General features: G+C 41.4%; 1 protein-coding gene and 1 long non-coding RNA gene across 2 annotated transcripts in view; one reads left to right on the top strand and one right to left on the bottom strand.

The window, feature by feature from the left end:
• Positions 1 to 1,836: 1,836 nt before the first annotated feature.
• C8H1orf52 (chromosome 8 C1orf52 homolog) lies at positions 1,837 to 6,142 on the top strand. Its single transcript, XM_072419586.1, has 3 exons — positions 1,837 to 2,137; positions 2,414 to 2,618; positions 5,699 to 6,142. Exons 1-3 carry the CDS (start codon positions 1,892 to 1,894, stop codon positions 5,743 to 5,745), a joined length of 498 nt encoding a protein of 165 aa, XP_072275687.1. The 5' UTR covers positions 1,837 to 1,891; the 3' UTR covers positions 5,746 to 6,142.
• A 218-nt stretch (positions 6,143 to 6,360) lies between these two features.
• The window catches only part of LOC140336461 (uncharacterized), a 37,133-nt gene continuing 24,888 nt past the window's right edge, over positions 6,361 to 18,605 (bottom strand). Inside the window, exon 5 of the long non-coding RNA XR_011921897.1 lies at positions 6,361 to 6,934. This is a non-coding gene — a long non-coding RNA (uncharacterized lncRNA). The remainder of the gene's footprint in view (positions 6,935 to 18,605) is intronic.

Below are 18,605 nucleotides of genomic sequence, written 5' to 3'. Positions count from 1 at the left end.
ATTTGTATTGCTTTATAACAGCCTTCCGAAGTCAGGCTGTGCCTATGTGAATCATGTGCTACACCAATGGTGAATGTAGCAGTGCCACCTTGGTAAGTGGTGGTGTCCTTAGAGTTGCTCACTTGAAGCAGAATGAAGCCCTTACTTTAGAAAATTGTGATCAAGTAGGTCAGGTTATTTCATTGCAGAATTGATATTGCCTATCCTTACTGCAATAAAATAACCCTACCTACCTACCTCATTCACTTGTCCCTGTTCAGTCTCAGGCACTGCCATCTTTTTCTTCTTCTCTTCTGGGTTCCAATCTTCAGCCATCTTGATTGGTCAGGGCAGAATGACATACAGTACTTCATTCAGTCCTGGCAACACCGGGGCATGCCGGAATACCCAGCAGATCTCCACATGCTCAGCTCAGTGTTTTTACAATGAATATAGCGATCAGGCCTGTCCCTTCTGCAATAATGAACCTGCCTGATTCTTGATTTTGTAGATGTATAGTTGCATTTTGAGGGGTGATATCTTCCAGACAAATCTTCAAAATCTGGATCCTGAGAACATGGATAGTACTAAATAACTGAAACCAATGTTGAGAAGCCTGGCAAGTTCCATTGCTTATTGTGTTAATGTCAAGCACATGACATTGACCTGGAACCAGAATCCATCCCCACTAAATCCTGTCTTAGTCTGCATGCCTGTGACATAAGCTACGTACACACGTACAAATATCGCTGGAAACGAATGAACACTGACCGATCGTCCGACAATCGTTAACAAAAAAAGTGCACAACGACGCCAAGGAATGTCACTGGAAACTAACGACTGCCCCGGCGGATCTGATTGGGCGACTATCTATTGTGTGTACGGTCATTCAGTGATCGTGGATGGTTCTGCAATACACTTTCTCCTTTACATGTCACTTCCTGCATCGTTCAAACGATCGTATCTAGTGTGTGTACAGTATTGGTGGATTATATTTGAATGATCGTATTGTTACAACATGTACAGAATTGTGCACAATACGATCGTTCAAAATAATCTACACGGGCGGTGCTACCTAGATGTTGCGGTGCTACCGGATGTTGTAATACACGGAGTAGCCGCTAGGTAGCACCGCCCAGCAGCAGTACATTTTGTTCCCCGCACAGTGATCGTAGTGCATTGGGGTAGCCACTATGTGGCGCTGGTCGCTCTCTGTTCCCTACACCGCTAGATGGCTTTCCTCGACAGCAGGCCGCTGTTCCCCACACAGATGTTGTAATACACAAAGCCATTAGGCGACACCGCTCGGTGCCAATACACTTTGTTCCCTGGACAGGGACAGGTCAGCAACAGGACGCTCTCTGTTTCCCGCACAGATGTTGTAATACTCAGAGTAGCCACGAGGTGGCACCGCTCGACGGCTGTACACTCTCTTGCCCTCACAGGGGTTGTAGTGCATATGGGTGGCCGCTATGTTGCGCTGTTCGGCAGCATGAAACTCTTCCCCACACAGAAGTTGTAATACACAGAGTAGCCACTAAGTGACACTGCTCGGCAGCAGTACACTCTGTTCCCACAGGTTGGCCGATAGGTGGCGATGTTGGGCAGCAGGACGCTCTCTGTTCACCACTCAGGGTGGTAATACCTGAGATAGTCCACTAGGTGGCGCTGCTCGGCAGCGGGACGCTGTTCCCCACACAGATGTAAAGCACAAAGTGGCCACTAGGTGGCGCTGGTCGACAGCAGGACGCTCTCTGTTCCCCACGCAGAGGTTGTAATGCACGGAGTGCGGCTAAGTGGCGCTGCTCGGTGGCAAGGAAGCCTTCTTCTGCCGTATAGATAGTATGCGGTGCAGCAGGTAATGTCTTCCCCCGGAAGTAGAACGCTTTAGGGACGGTTTGGTTGGTGCACCATGGCGGCGGAGGAGAAAGATCCACTAAGTTATTTTGCAGCGTATGGCAGCTCAGACAGCAGCAGCGAGGAGGAAGAGGACGGGGATGGTGAGCAGAAGCCTGTGGAGGTAAAGAGGCCGCTCCCGGCACGCCGGCTTCCTGGGCCTGATGAGCTCTTCCAGACTGTCAGCCGACCGGCCTTTCTATCTGCCCCCACCAGCTCCACCATCAACTGGGAGAAGAGGCTGATCCGTGCACCCGAGGAGGTAAAGCCCCAGGGGGCAGAAATAAGGGGGAGGGGACATTTTATATGGGGGGGCATATTATATGGGGGAGACACATTATTTAGTCAGAATTCTTAAATACATTCTAAAGCCTGCATAGGTCTTCTTACACAAATCTGGTAATGATTATTATTACGTTAATGGTTTCATGTTTCTGCTTCACAGATTTGTCACATAGATAGCACTGAATATATGAAGGAACAATTATCCATGGATTATTTCTGATTTGTAATGTTTTTATTCTTTTTGTATTTTTAGCCTCCTAAAGAGTTTAAAGTATGGAAGATGAATGCAGTTCCTCCTCCGGAGTCCTATAAGGTAGAGGAGAAGAAGGGGCCACCCCCTGAGCTGGACATGGCTATAAAATGGTCCAGTATGTACCAAGACAATGGGGACGATGCACCTCAGCAAGCCAGCAAAGCAAAGTTTCTTCCCGATGAAGAGGCCGTTGCTGACTCTCCTGGTAAGAGGACTTTCCTAGGTCACCATAGCTCTACACACAACATACATTTTATGCAGAGGCATTGCAGGAAAGGGTTAGACCTGCTCTATACTCTTTATTGTCTGTAACCACGCTGCAAAGATTTATTCCTTGATTTGTCCTGGTGATTATTGAGGGAATTCCAAGAAGTGTAGGAGCAATGGGCAGGTAAAAGCCATCAATAGGGACAAGATGGGAAGTCCTCTCAATATAGCGATGTTCGTTTTTGCGTTCCCAGGACTGGGTGTAAAGGGTAATCCCCCCCCCCCCCCCAGTAGAAAATGGTAAGCGGTAACCTGCTGGGGGATTAACCCCTAAAGGTACACTGCTGGCAACACTTCTAACTTTGATCAGTGGACATAAGAACAGTGACACACGAACCTCACATTAAAGAGATATACTAAACTAAAAAAAAAAATCCTGCAGGGCAGTCTGATCCCGCCGGAGGTATCTTGCATCTGGTCCCACACCGTCCCGGAGCCGGCGTTTCAGACGCCACCATCTTCTCCTCTTCCTTGAGTTCTTCATCCTACGTCACCCAAGCGTGAGATCTGGTGACAAAGGATGAAAAAAATTGCAGATCTCACTCCGCATGCAGTGAGATCAGCTAAATATTTTTTTCCCCCACGAAAAGGCTCCTTTTGCGCATGCCTGAGATAGATGCTCAGGCGTCCACAGAAGGAGCACCCAAGAGAATGAATGGGAGCGCCAAGCCTCCTGGGATACCTACATCGAGCATGAGAGAGTTAGGGGGGCGGTGCTACACCCTTTGTTTAAAAAAAAAAAGAAAAAGGTGTTGCACCAAAAAAGACCAGAAGGTGTTGGTCTCCAAATTAGAGCACCTGTGCCTCCTTGCTGCAAAGAAAAATATATTGAAGCAGTGTCTGGAGCCTACTCCTCCTGCTACTGCTCATCCTATTCAATACCTGCAGTCACTTATGGTTATAGATAAGACAGAAGTCACCCAGCATATGGATACCCATCAACAAAAATTTTTTGGCACTTGGTTACCATACACCTTGGCGGGGCAGATTTACAGATCTACAGATTTTATTGATATATGACTTAATCAACCCTTACTCCGTTCCTTTGACATCTACATCCGCACATGTTTTTTGTTGGGAAGGGGACGTTCAACTTTTTCTAGGTTGTTTGAGGGGGGGATTAACTCACCCTCCATTTCGTTCTGTTTGTTTAAAGTCCAGAGTGACTTGGTTTGTTTTTATTATTTTTCCTAATAAAGAAATAGTTCACAAATAATAAAAAAGAAATAAATGGAAAAAAGTGGCAGGAAAGGAATTGGTCCTCCCGGAACTATTGCTTGTACTATTTCCTAACGCTAATAATAGATTTTGCAAGTTTTCATAAATGTACATCTCTGTTATGGTAAAATGTTTGATATCTTTCTGGGAAAAAAAAACAGGCTGACAACGCTTCTGCTAGTTTTCAGGCATTGACTTGTCATTGCCACCATGCTACAGGCAGTGCTGTTACTAGTGAAATCTGCAAGTTAAAAACTTTGCAAGGATTCACAAAGTTGTCGAGCGTTGTGTATATCTAACACACTTCCTCTGCTAGGGTGACCGGAGCACTTCTCTATAGAAATATAACTTCCACTGAGCATTGACACTTTAGCACAAGAAGTGTTTTACTTTAAAAACTAAACCCAAAGTACTTGCCTCCTCCCGTTCTCACACAGGAAGCTTCCATCTTTATTCTCTTTCGCCAATCTTCGGGCGTCTTGATTGGCTTGCGGGAGTCTGTTTGTCCCTGCACACGCAGGGGAAGCCAGGATATTGAGTATCTTAACAACACGCTGCACATGCTCAGCCCAGCTTTTTTTATTATCTGGCAGGGAGGAGAGATAATAACAGAAGCGACATCGCCCGTCCTATTCTGCAATCATGACCTGCCTGATCATGGATTCTTAAAAGTGGAACTGGACTTCTGCTTTATTGTTGCAGATTTAAAAACAATAGTGACAGCTTTTGCAGTGACATAAATAGATCTACTTGCAGAAAACCCAATGTTATCAGTTTGGATTCACGACATACAGACTCCTAGATAAGAACAGGGCTTCCCTGCTCTGTACAGGACCAAGTCTTAATAGGGGAGGGGTGGTTTGCATGACTTGCAGAAGAAATCTTTTGCTAAACACAGCTGATGTTGTGGGTGATCTTAAGCTACGTACACACTTCCAACAATTATCATTGGTAAACGAGCGACCAACGATCCTGTTCAATATCTTTGAACGATCGTATAGCACCAATCCTGTACATGCAGATAACGACACAATCGTTCAACCATATTGTACACATGCACGTGAATATATATATATATATATATATATATATATATATATATATATGGAGAGAGATTTATTTATACACACACACGAACACAATACACTGAAGCACCTGTACAGAACTTTCGTTCATCGAGCATGATCGGAACATGCACGATCACTGAACGACCGTACACACGATAGATGGTGAACGGTCGTCGTCCAATCAGATCCGCTGTGCCGGTCGTTCATTTCCAGCGACTATCTTCGTTCGTCGGTGTGGTTTTTTTTTTTTAGAACGATTTTTGGCCAATCGGTTGTTTGTCGGTCGTTTCCAACAATAATTGTTGGACATGTGTACGCAGCTTTAGAAGTGGAGCTGATCAGTAACATCTTGTAACTCTTTAATGACCAAGACAAACTCTTTAGTTTCTTTTTGCATGTCAAAGCAAAGCTTGCTCTGGACGTTGATGAATGTCTAGGCTCCATATAGTGTTTTTTTTCTTTTTTTTTTTTTTTTTTTTGCTTTGTGATTAACTCACAGTGAGGTTTTTTTACAGTAACTGACACCACGCTGCCTAATAATATGTTCAGACAAACATCTGTTCTAATTGCATTTATTAAAATAGTGAACATGTTCCGACTTACATACAAATTCAACTAAAGAACAAACCTACCGTCTATATCTCGTGTGTAACCTGGGAACTTCTTGTATTCTGAAGCTCCTGTTGTAGATTACGCATCATCATCTCTGCTATTTATTTTGTTTTCCTACCAGATGAAGAGGAAGAACCATCTTCAGTCAAAAAACGTAAGGTCTCCTAGCTGTAAATTGTACACCAGCAGTCTGGATCCCTTCGGATTGGACGAGTCACATGACCAGAGTGCAATCATCACCAAGCGTAGATGTTTCACATGTCTGTAGTCACCGGTGCTTGAACACATGAGGACGGGACTGCTGCGTATGGAGAATCAAACATGTCTGGTGTATGTAACGAGTTGTAAAGAGCCTTCTGTCCAGCAATACATCAGTGTTTTTATTTCTCTTAACCAGTGAAAATGCAGTTTGGTTCTGCCACTCGTCTGCATTGTCTTAGAAACCTTTTATAAAGGAGTGTGTTTCAATCTAAGTTATTGTAATAATAATCCCCCTACAGGGGCTGTTTTACAGGAAAATCTACTTTGTAAATAGTTCACTGGAATAAAATCTAAGTTTGATAAATTTTGTGCCTTCAACTGTCTTCTGTATCTTTTAGAATGTGTATGATATACAGGTAGTCCCCGGGTTAAGGACATCCAACATACGGATGACTCTTCGATACGAACAGGGCTTCTCTGCTCCCTCCTGTGCAGGACAGAGGCTTGGAGGGGGGTGGTTTGCATGACTTGCAGAATAAATCTTCTGTTAAACACAGCTGAAACTGAGCTCTCCTTTAAAAAAAAAAGGGGGTGCAGCACTGCCCTCTTGATCTTGAATGGGAGCGCAATAAATGCACAGTTGTCTCAATAGGAAAAGCAAAAATTATGAGCGAATTGATGGGATTCATTTTATAAAAAGATCTCTTAAATTGGGATTAGTAAACCTTTAAAATTCTATCCTTTAATTGCTATGTAATAATAAAGAAATATTATTAATACTGATCTTTTGTACTTTGCTGACACTTTTATGTCAGTTCTTTGTAAAGGTCCAAAAATGAAAAGCTGCAATCACAAATTGTAATGCAAAATAAATAATTTAAGTGAGCATGCTGTTTTGAGAGAGAAAAACCTGTTCACAAAATATTGCTTCCTCCATTAGCAATGTTGGTTTAAATAAAATCTATAAATGCCTGTTTTGAATTTAGAAACTTTGTGAAATAAAAATGCCATGGTAATTGAAAAATTATTTTTTTTAATAAATACATTGGAAAGTAAGTGGCAAAGTTTTATCTGAGTACAGCCAGTGTGACGGAACTGCAATATTTCGTTTGACCATGAGATGGCAGCATTATCCATCTTGTTTAACTTCTGATGGCTGTGAAGAGAGAAGTTTTTAGGTTTTGGAGGAAAGGACCCTGCACAGCAAAACAATCTAAAACCTTTCATATTTCCTAATATGTAAAGACATCACATATTTCATGGAAAGCAGCTTATACAATGCAGTGCAGGGCGCTGCTATTTTACCCTGCTGCATGCATTTCAGTTCAACTCTGTCCTTTGACCCATTCAATGTAATGATGAAGGGTCAGCATTGCAACTGTCAGCAGTGCAGGCGTTGATGCCAGTGGCAGCCACATACATTTTTAATTTGAAAAAGTATAAACGACTTTAGCAGTTTTACAGGTTTCGTTTGGGTAATTTGTTATTTGGAAATAGGATGTCATTTCTGCTACCATTCACTTTAAAGCAGAACTATCCTTATTGGTGTACTTGCTGATTATGGCACATACTTACCTGTGTACAGCCACCCTGCAGCGATTACAGGTCCGTGATCTGTCATTGTTTCATCCTCGGAAGGTGCTATCTCCCAATGGACTTAAGTGAAGATGGCGATCGTCTTCCGCCATTGGAAGGTCACTGATGATGTGATCCCTCCACACACACAGCCAAGTTCCACACTACATGGCGCATGCACTGTAAAGAACAAAAGGCCACCAGGAGCCAGGAATTTATTTTTTTGGCAAAAAAATCTTTTGCCAATTAGTACTACCTATTGGTGACTTGTTTTCTGAGTTTAGGTCCACTTTAAATCACACATACATGTCTTGTTTCTTCCACACCTGGTTACAAAACAATACAAGGAGAAGCAACAGACTGATAAGCTCCCCTTTTATTCTGCTTTAACCCCTGCTCAGCTTGTACCTTGTTAGCACATGAGCATTGACTCGCACCTGATTAGCCCCTTTATTGCTTCTCTCCCGGGTCTAAGCTCTGCAGTATATGTATATGGCTTCAAATCCCTCCACAGTTCTTGTTCAACCTACCTTTCTGACCTGGTAGAAAAATACTCCCCTAGCCGCTCTCTTCGCCCCTTCAATGAGCTACTAATGACTTCCTCGCTCATAACCTCATCACACGCACGGCTCCAAAACTTTTCTAGAGCTGCCCGGACCACTGGAATGGTCTTCCTTGTCCTATTCGGCTTGCTCCTACTTTCTGCTCATTTAAAGGAGAACTCAAACACACACTTTTTCAGACTTGCCTACCCATCTTCTGTCTCTTAAAACCATCACTTCTTCCCACCTTTCCATATCTCCCCTGCTATTGTATGAGACTTCCCCCCCACCACCTAGATTCTAAGCGCCTCGGGGCAGGGTCCTCTTCTCCTCCTGTGTCACTCTGTCATTTGCTACCCCTATTTAATGTACAGCACTGCGTAATATGTTGGCGCTATATAAATCCTGTTTAATAATAATAGAAAAAAATATGGACCACAAAATGCTGATTCCAAGCCTGCTTGCATTCTGAAAAAAAACCTTTATGTGTTAATAAATGCAGAATTGAATTGATTTGTGCATTTTAGATATTGGAGTTCAGCTCCAAAGTGTGCAAGTTTGCTTTCTGCCTAAAGCGTACATTTGGTGTGTGTATAAACTAGATATTTCAACAGGATCCAATTCTTCAAATGTTAACTTTCAGTACTGGAACCAATTTACAAAGTTCTGTAATTGAATTTCATTCGCACTTGTGACAGTGAACTATAAATTGTATATAATGTGTGGGGTAGCACATGGTGTGCATGTGGATCTAATCAGGTCATTAGAAGTGTTTTCTGCCTATAGATGCAATTAACGAGTTTAGTTGAATGGAATACGTGACAACTAACAATAGTTCATTGATGATGACATTACTGGTAATGGTAATTGTCATTAAAGTGTAAATGGTTCCTTTTATAATATGAAACTTCATGGAAATAAAACGTCAATGCTTTTCAAAGGATCACTGTACAGTGCATTATTTTCATTAACTGGTTTATGTAATAGAGAGTTTCAAGTGTTTGCCTGGGCCAAAAAAAAACACGTTCCATGTTTCCTGTATTCCCCATGTTTCTTCTCTTTTAAAAGGCTATAATTACAGAAAAATTCCCAATGATCTGCCATAAATTTCTTTAGCAATTTGACAATGCTACCTCTGTTGCAGAAGCAATCCCAAGCAGTGTAGACTAAAGAAAAGCTTTGGGAATTATGATTAAGTAAGAATCAAGTGTTAATTATGAGATATGGCTCTTGGAAAACTGTACAGCACTACTTTTAGTGCTTCTGGTCCCTGTGCTTTCAATATGCTGTCCCTGTGTTTTATAAAATTAATTAGTTGCTACAATATAAGTCTGTGGCCACCATTCAGCCTGTGGTGGGTATAAAATTTATAATTACGATACTGTGCAAATGTTTTAAGCAGATATGAAAAATAATATAAAAATTATGTAAACTACGAGTTCTTTCCTAAATAAGAAAGTCAGATCTGCATTGTTGGCTACATCTGCCACTACGTATAGCCAAACGTTTAATACCTGAACACCACACTTACTACGTGGCTAATAGTAGGTGGACACCTGACTGTAATACCTACTAGATATGGCCTAAAGTATTCCCCACCACATTACGGATGTTGGGTATTTCCAGTGAAGGGTGTTTTGATAATCCTATACCATACAAAAATATTGTGTTTTTCCAACTTTGTGGTTACAGTTTGGTAAAGGTCCCTTTCTGTTCCATTATAACTGTGTCCCAGTGCACAAAGCCAGCACTATAAAGACGTGGTTTGATGTGAAGAAACCTGAGTGGCCATCACAGAGCCCTTATATCAAACCAGGTACTCTTGCCCAATATTAGTACGTGACCTCACAAATGCTCTTTTGGCTGAACAGGTGCAAATTCCCACAGACAAACTCCAAAATCTTGTGGAAAAACCTCCTACAACAGAAGAGGCTGTAAATGTTAGAAAGAGGAGGCGACTCCATATTAAAGCTTATGGTTTTTTGAGTGTGATATCTAACAAGCATACATGGCCATATAGCACTGGTGTAACTATTGGGGCAGCAGCCCCTGTGTTGCTTCCTTGGTAGTTGCTGCTCATTACTCCATGAAGAGACGCCCATTGGTGAACAAATTACCCCTTCATCTTCTGTCCAACCACTTGCTGTCACACACCTCCATTCCACTCCTAAATGTCTCTTGCATGTGACATGAGGTCATATGACCTGTGAGAAGCCTCGGGAGCAGAATAGTGGTGAGTGGAGGTAAAGCCAACATTATATTATACTAATGCTCTGCTTGGAGAGAGGAAGGAAACTCATAGTGGCTGCACTGTTGTGTGATTCCTCCACAAGAGAGGGGCCTAATCAAACTTTTGCACAATCTGTACTTATCCCCTTGCTATATAGTATATTAATTGTAGAATACCTGGAGACTGGGCCTGACTAAAAGGCTAAAACTTCTGCTCATCATAACAAAACAGACTATTTTTACATGACAGTAATGTGATGCCAAAGATTTTCATACTTACTTGGCTCCATGTTTCATTTGCTGGAATTTGACTATTGTATTAATGCAGTTTAAGGACACCAGACATGTTGCAAGGCTTAAACTATGCTAGCTGCAAGTAACAGAGTTGGTCAGATGGAAAAAAAAGATAATCAAGTATAGCCAATTTATAAGATTAATGAACATATAAAACCCAAAACCTGCATTAAGAGAACTCTATAACCACAGATGATCCAGAGGAGAGCAAAAACCCTTGCAAACAATGATCCAATTTGTACCAACAGGAGAGGTAAAATGTTTTTCCTGATTCCATAGGGTAATTTCATATTCCCTAGATCAACAGGAGTTAATACAGAATCCAGAGTTAAAACTGAAACCCTGCCCAGATCCCTCCTCATTTTTCAGCTGATGGACTATAGCATTATCAAGACCTCTCCTGCGCTGTCTGCAGCCCTCCCCTTTTAGAAATGAGTTGCCTTTATTGTCATTTAAAAAGTTGCAGCGCCATGTGTGGACATTATTTAAGGCACAATACATGCAGTCCATGCAGGAACACTTATTCCATTTCCAAGCAGCACACTCTACATGACATCAGGCATTGTGCTCAGTTGGTACTCACTAAAAACATCTTTTATGGCAACCACTCCTGGAGTTGCCAAAAGGCTGAATGCTATGTTGCACCATACTGCCATTCAGGACAGATAATCACATTTTCTTATCAATAGGACATGCTCCAAAAATCATCAGCCTGATGTCGGGTGCTACTACCTAAATATGAGGACACTTGGTAGAACCTATATGCCCTTAGTGGCTTCAAGAACTTCAGATCCAATTTGTCAGGGTGGAAACCTTATCGCCTACCCAATGACTTTCACACTCCAAGGTGCTGGAATGCAGATCAGGTATTGCAATAAGTACCCCCGACATTGGACCTTTTCCTCTTAATGTTGAATGTGGCACATGAGTGAGAAGATCCTTCCCTTTTATATGAAGTATTTTGAGTGGCTGTTAATTGAATGCATACACAAAACATATATGCAAATTTCTACATAAATGTTTGACCCCTATTTAATATACAGCGCTGCATAATATGTTGGTGCTATATAAATCCTGTTTAATATTATTATTATTATTATTAATAATAATAAAATTAACAAAGTGTCAAAAAATGACAAAGAGAAGGTAGGTACAGAGCTCAGAGCATACATCTCATATTTAGTCAAAGGCTGGTACACTAATAAAAAGCCAAACAATTGTAATCCCAGAGGGAAATGCCAAGAAGTGTAATTGGCAGATGGCAAACAGCACTGGGAGTTTGTGTGTCCTCGAGAAACATAAACCTTTGTCTTTGCCGGTGAATAAACAGATGGAAGATAAATCAGAGTAAAATGGGGAAAAGAAGAGAGTAGTGAGGAGGGGAGGTAATGGTAACTAAGGATGGAGTGGTCCAACTCCTGGATGTGGCTAAACCTATCAATAAGGCACGGTCAAATGAAGATGGAAAAAAGGTCACCAGGAGAGCAAATCAGATCACTTTTGGTCATAGTTATCCAGTTGTTGGGTTTTCCATTTTTCATGTACAAGGGGAGTCCAGGGGACAAACTTTTTCACCTCCGAAAATCAGAGTGTAGGAGATTTCCAAGCTTTTGCTCTGCATTGTTTGGCAGCAGTGGGAATGTGTTGTACAAGAAAATCAAACAGGGCTAGTGTGGGGTCCCTGGGGTTTGCTTGACAGGACCACTAGGAGAGCCCAACATGTATGCATGAGTTTACCCTGGTGTGGGCAACATAGCAACAGGAATTCAAGCAGAAAGCTGGAGGTCTGGTTGGCACCATGGACCACCACGACAGCAGTATGTAGTTGGTGTATGTTGGTCTCTAACATATTTCCAGCTTTAATATTTATTTGCTTTGATTAGTGAATGTGGTTAGGCGTGGAAAAGGAACAAAACATTCCTTTATGTTCTTTTTTTAATCAATGATATTTTATAGAGTACACTGGGTAAAGACAACATTGTGTTCTGACAATACAAAGTATGCCCAGAACAAGATAATTGGCAGATCATACTAAAATTTCAAACATTTGCTAAGTTTTAATTGCTGTCAAGCAGATGATACCACTGTTCTCTGTTACAGTTCTAGGGTTGATTTACAACAGAAATAAATGCTGTTCACATAGCAAAGTGAATTCTCCCCTTGGATATTTCACTTAAGCTGCGTACACACATGCAATTTTTGTCGTTGTAAAGGATCTTTCACGATCCTTTCCAATGACAAAGGACTGCACGATGCATAAACGGTGCGGTACATACAGCACCGTTCTGCTCTATGGAGAGGGGAGGTGGAGAGTGACAGAGCGGCACCCCGCTACGCGCTCTCCCCCTTCCCTTGCATTAGGATCGCTCATCGTTCATGGATCCACGGACGATGAACAACGCCGACTGTACGCACGCCAGATTCTCGCCCGATATCTGGCCGATGCCGATTATGGGGCGAGAAAAATCTGACGTGTGTACGCAGCTTTAGTTTAGTAAATGAGATAGAGATCTGTGCAAGAACAATCATGTTTTTTAATTGTCCTTGCATGTTATTGTGTATTCTTTGCAAAGTGAATTTTTACCACATTCTGTAGGCTATATCAACAATTCTTCTTGGTATGTGAGCAGCCTAAATTCCTTTTGTAAATCATCCCCATAGACTGTGGAAGGAATGCAGTTTTGTCTTCTCCTCATACACCAGCCTCTTGATTGGACAGTGAAGGAGCAGATGCAGACTGATAAGGTCATGCCTCTGCTCTCCCTGACCTATCAGTATGCTTCTTGCATATTCAACACACCTGACTGGCTCGCAGTTCCTCTTCCACTTATCTACACAATCTTGTAGTTAGTGTGGAAGAATGAAATTCAAATGTTTTATTGCAATAAACGATGTTAATTTGATTCTCCAAAAGTGAACATGAGATTATGAGAAATTTTTGCTGAATTCTTTCCTTTAATTTCAGAACAGCCGTTTTCAGTTTACTTTTGGCACACATGACTTTGATATGACAAAAGACATTTTGTGCAACGACTTGATCTATAATATGATATATGTAAACGTATCACCAATATTTCACATTACTAGAATGATGTACGGGGGAAAAAGTAAGAACACCATCACCTTCAGAAAGTAGTATTGTCTCCTTTAGCAGATTTAGCAGGAATTTTGCATAACTACATACTTTTTGACCTCTCACCCATGCACAATCTGCTAGGTACACAATGTTTGAGGGTTCCTTTGCATGAATGGCACTTTTCAGATCCCTACAACATTTAAATGGGATTCAAGTTTGGGCTTTGACCGGGCCAGTCCATAACTCCCCTCTATTACTTGAGTTATGATTTAAATTCAGATTTAGACAGATGTCTTCACATTATCACCAAATATACTCAAATATTTAGTGGTGATAGTTGGTATTGAAACAGGTGTCCCAGTTGCATGATTTCCTGATCGAGTTGGTAAAATCCATTGAGGATATATATTTTAGTGACAGCTGTCTTCCAAGAGAAATTTCTTCCTATTTTGCACAAATGTTTAATAAAACTGACATGGTTTTAATTCTCTTTGAAATACTAGGGCTGTGTACACAAATCATTGCTGCCGGCAAAAATTTGACAAAACCTCCAAGGATGTTTATTCATCCATTCTAGTAAAACAGAGAAAAACTGCTCGAGAACAACCGCCATGCGCTCCTATGAAGGAGATCCCATTTGCTTGTCCTCCCCTCTCTATAGAATAAAATGGTGTGGCATGTACAGTGCTTGTTCATTCATTTGTCACTGGAAATGATCATGAGAGATTGTTTCCAGCAACAAAAGTTTAACGTGCACATGCTATGTTCAGACTGGTAGTGAGGTTGCGGTGCAGTTACTGCTTCCTTCTGTTACTGAACTGCTGCCTCAGTGGGGAGGGATGTTACATTTAGAGAATGAATGGGGGAAGAAATGAGCTGTTCACTACCGCTTACTACTGCCCGCTGCCAAATCTGCAAATGTTGGTTCTTTAAGAACCAGCACTGCGCTACGAACGGTCGTGGAAGTTGCATGGGATGGCTTGCTCCCATACCAGGCTTGATCCTGCTCTGAATATACTTTCTTACACTGCTATTCATAGTTACACATTTCTACCAAAAGTTACCTAGGCAAGCCAACTGCATCAATGGTCAGTCCCAATTCTACTGTACAAAATGCGAAATACTAGCATACTGGAATGGCCATACAGTTCCAATATAGGTCAGGCGGACACCTACTCCATTTAAAGTTTGGGGTTCAGATACATTTTAAGTTTTTGTAAAAAAGTTGATATATGTGAACTTGGAACAAAAGCTTTGCATTAAAGAGTTTTTTAAAAGAACGCAATGATTCATTTTGCTGAAATAACATTTTGTTGTGAGTAATAGCCGAAGAATTATGCTGAACAAATCCAAAATGCTATTTTTATATGGCGGTAATGTGGTCCCAAGACTCTTCATGCTTACTTTGGCACATTTTTTTCCTGAAATGTGAATATCTATGCAGTTTGAGCCAAAGTCTTGTCCTAATGATAGTTGTGAGTTGTTTGAGGTTCACCTAAACCTAAACCAACAAAAAGTGTTGCAATATTATAGGAAATATAACAAATTGCACCTTACCAGCCCTTACATGTAGTAATGAATGGGTTTTCTTGTTTAAGACTCACCTCACCCCCACCGCTATATCTGTATATGGTAATCCTTTAAAAAGCAAACTTTCCATCCTTGGATGGCTACACTCATTTCCTCACTATATCTATGGAGGGAGTCATGGTTGTCATGTTAGGCTGTACTTCAACATGTCCACTTCTGTTCATCTCCGTAATGTGGGCGTTAAAGGGATTAGTAGTTCATACAATTAAAATAAGATTGATTCATGATTCTAGATTCTAGTTTCTGTACTTGCATAAAATACTCTTAAGGATCTGCTGCACAGAGGGGCTGAGTGTTAAGAAGCAACTAAACCCCTCTATACTCACATGTCCCTCTTTCGTTGCAGGGCACTGTCCTCCTTCCTTCTTCTTTTTAAATTCGATCTCCAGTCATCTTGATTGGCTGGGTCAGGATGATATAACATAGCAATTAGGCTGGTGAGAGTACTTATGGCAGATACATTGCCAGTCCATTTCTGCAACAATGCTCTACCTGATCCAAATGTTGTTAGTCTTTAATTCTTCACTTTGCATGGAAGACTATTTGAGCGATTTAGGAAAGTGACTTTAAAAATGGCATAGTAAAATTATCCATAACACAATGAGCCCGAAAAAATGGGATGAGAGTGACACCAGGCATTTATCTATGATTGTTTTTCTGTGCTGCTGTTATTTTGAGAGCTATTAACATTCCTGTATGGAACAAAGCCATCTAATGAGGGCTGCCAACTCTTCTGTGTTTGCTACAGGTTGTGCCGCTGACGCTGCTAAGGACTTCATGTTGACAGGCGGTGATAACAAGCTAAGAGAGCATTCTTATTGTACAAAGTCATCAGAGCCTGCCGAGCCTGCTTTACTCAGGCTTTACTAGTTATAACTTTCAACCTGAACTCCAGGCAGATTAAAAAGAAATAAAATAATGGAAAAGATATAAAATAGTTAGTGTATCCATTAATACATCATGAAATGGATTTAGTTACGTGCAAGCAGTTTAGGTACCTGAATCTGGCATGGTATCAGTCTCTTCGGGCCTGATTTAATAAAGCTTTCCAAGGCTAGAGAAAATACACATTCATCAGTAAATCTGGGTGATCCAGCAAACTTGGAATGGATTTCTTAAAGTCATTTGCTTTGTTAGCAAATGTTTTCAATACTGGACCAGATCCATTACAGATTACAGATTTTTTGGATCACCCAGCTTCACTGAAGAAAATGTATCCTATCCAGTCTTGGAGAACTTTAATAAATCCAGCCCTTTGTATTCCTGTACAACAGAGCTCAGTTGAGAGCAAGAGAAGTATCACAAGGAGCCAGCCAAGTGTTCTGCAATTCTTATACATATAGAAGGAGAGAACAGAGGAAGAGAGAGAAGAGAATAGTCCGCTGTTTCATTGTTCACTGTCCATTCACTTCTTTCACTCTGCTTAGTTCCAGCACCAAGGTCAGTGGACAGAGCAGGTAGTGCAGAGGACTAATCTTCCAGATAAGTAACCACAGACAGGACAGTGCTAGAAAATACCCAGTAATGCTGCCAAAAACCTATTGAACAATTTTTGGTGTTTTGTGCCTGCCGTGAGCTGTTATCATTTAGCACTGTTTCTTGTTCTCTATCTAAACTCTCTATGTTGTGGTGGCACAGATAGGTGTTCTGCAGTCCTAGGAAACTTCCTGTCCTAGGGTGACAACTGCCTGATCGCTCACTCGAACTGTCAATCACTGACTGATAGTATGTACTGGGTCATGTCATTTTTGAAGTTTGCCCACAGTTCTACTTTAAAGAAGAAATAAACTTCACCACTGGTCCTAACAGCTTTGCCACAAATGCAAATATGCTCAGGATATTCAGGATACTTGCCTACCTCCAGTGCCTACCTCTCCAGTGCAGCATTGCTTGTGATGAAATTTGTCACTGCTGCTGACATCTTTGCCCAGTCTCCTGGGTCTGAAGCCTTTGTCCATCTTCATTGGCTGGGTGGGGAGAATGTAGCTCCCACACATACGCACACAAGCGACACAGGCATATGCAGCCTAGGCTGTGTGCACACATAAGATCATTGATGCCGGAAACAATCTTTTGTGATTGTTGCCAGTAACAGATTATTGAACAATGTACACACAATGTTGCTCTGGTTATCAAAGGGGGGAGGGAGGAGGATGACCAAGTGGCATCCCGCTGTGCTGTCCTCCATAGGAGTGAACAACAGTTGTTCCTCGTTCAGTTATTCATCAATTTGCTAGGAAGGATTGACATCAATATACTTTGGTTCACATGTCAGATTTTTGTCCAAGACAAGCACAAACTCTCAAAAATGATTTGTGTGTACGCATTATTAGTGTGCGTAAACAAAAAAAGTCTTGAGGCAGAAGAATCTCTGGCATAAGAGACTTCATTGCAGGGGCAGACATAGGAAGGTGCAAAGGGTGCTGCTGCACAAAGGCCCCATACCCTCTTTAGCCACAAGGGACACCCATGAGGGGCCTTGAATTAGTTTGGCAGGGGAACCCCAAATGAATTATGCACAAGGGCATGCTGTTGGCTATGTCCACTACTCCTTATAATCTCCCCTGCCATGAATAAAACCTGCCTGTCAAGATTTTTTTTTTTAAGTGGTGAGGCCCTCCACTGGATCCTGGATTGTCCTTAGCCTGCACGGTGTGTATTAGTGCACAATGTTCTATGCACATTGCACAACCTGTCCAAACTCACTTAACACACAAAAACATCTTTAGAGATTGTTTTTAAAATGTTGGCATGCGAAAGATGTAATTTTTTCAGTGCAATGTCCCTTTCATAGCTTCAACAAAGAAATGTGCTTTTAACACATGTAAGCACTTGTTGTCTGAACATCGCAATTCCTCCATGAACTGTTTGCATGATAAGTGACTTTCTTTGCGTGGTTTGGTAAAATATGCAGGCATTGTGCATGCTCATTTCCAACAAAATATAAACAGTGCCTGCAATTCTTTTGTGCTCAGGTAATTATACCCCTTCCACCTTATTCAAAAGAAACCCATGAAAATGTGAAGGACATGCTTTTGTGTGGGTTATCTCTTATCCAGCGCACATCTAAATGACTGCGCCTTGGGTTTTTTTGTTAGGCGAAGCTGCAGCCTCTCCTATATTATTTGTTCTGCAAATATATCGGGAACAGTTCCCACAGCGTTCCATTCAGACAAAATAATTCCTTAATTCCTTTCTGCTAGTTTGGCACAGAAGGAGAAAAAAAAGTATATTTCTCATAAACCTCGCAGGAAAAAAGGAATGTGCATCTTGTCGGAGTGATTTTGCAAACACCAGCTGTAAGATCTGTGAAAGTATTATATATTTTACAGAGGGAATGGCAGGAAAATATACTCTTGACCTTTTTTGGTGGTTACAATCTGGTCACATAAATGATGAAGCATTTTGGGTGGGCTGTAGCCGGTCAATTAATTGTTATAATTCAGAAGGAATTGCCCATGAGACACCAAATCACCTTTTCTTGTACTTTGAGGGATATGACAGAATGCCAACTCCATAAC

The sequence above is a fragment of the Pyxicephalus adspersus genome, chromosome 8 (genome assembly GCF_032062135.1).
Source record: "Pyxicephalus adspersus chromosome 8, UCB_Pads_2.0, whole genome shotgun sequence".
Lineage (NCBI taxonomy): Eukaryota > Metazoa > Chordata > Amphibia > Anura > Pyxicephalidae > Pyxicephalus > Pyxicephalus adspersus.
This window is presented reverse-complemented; position numbering and strand designations above follow the sequence as displayed.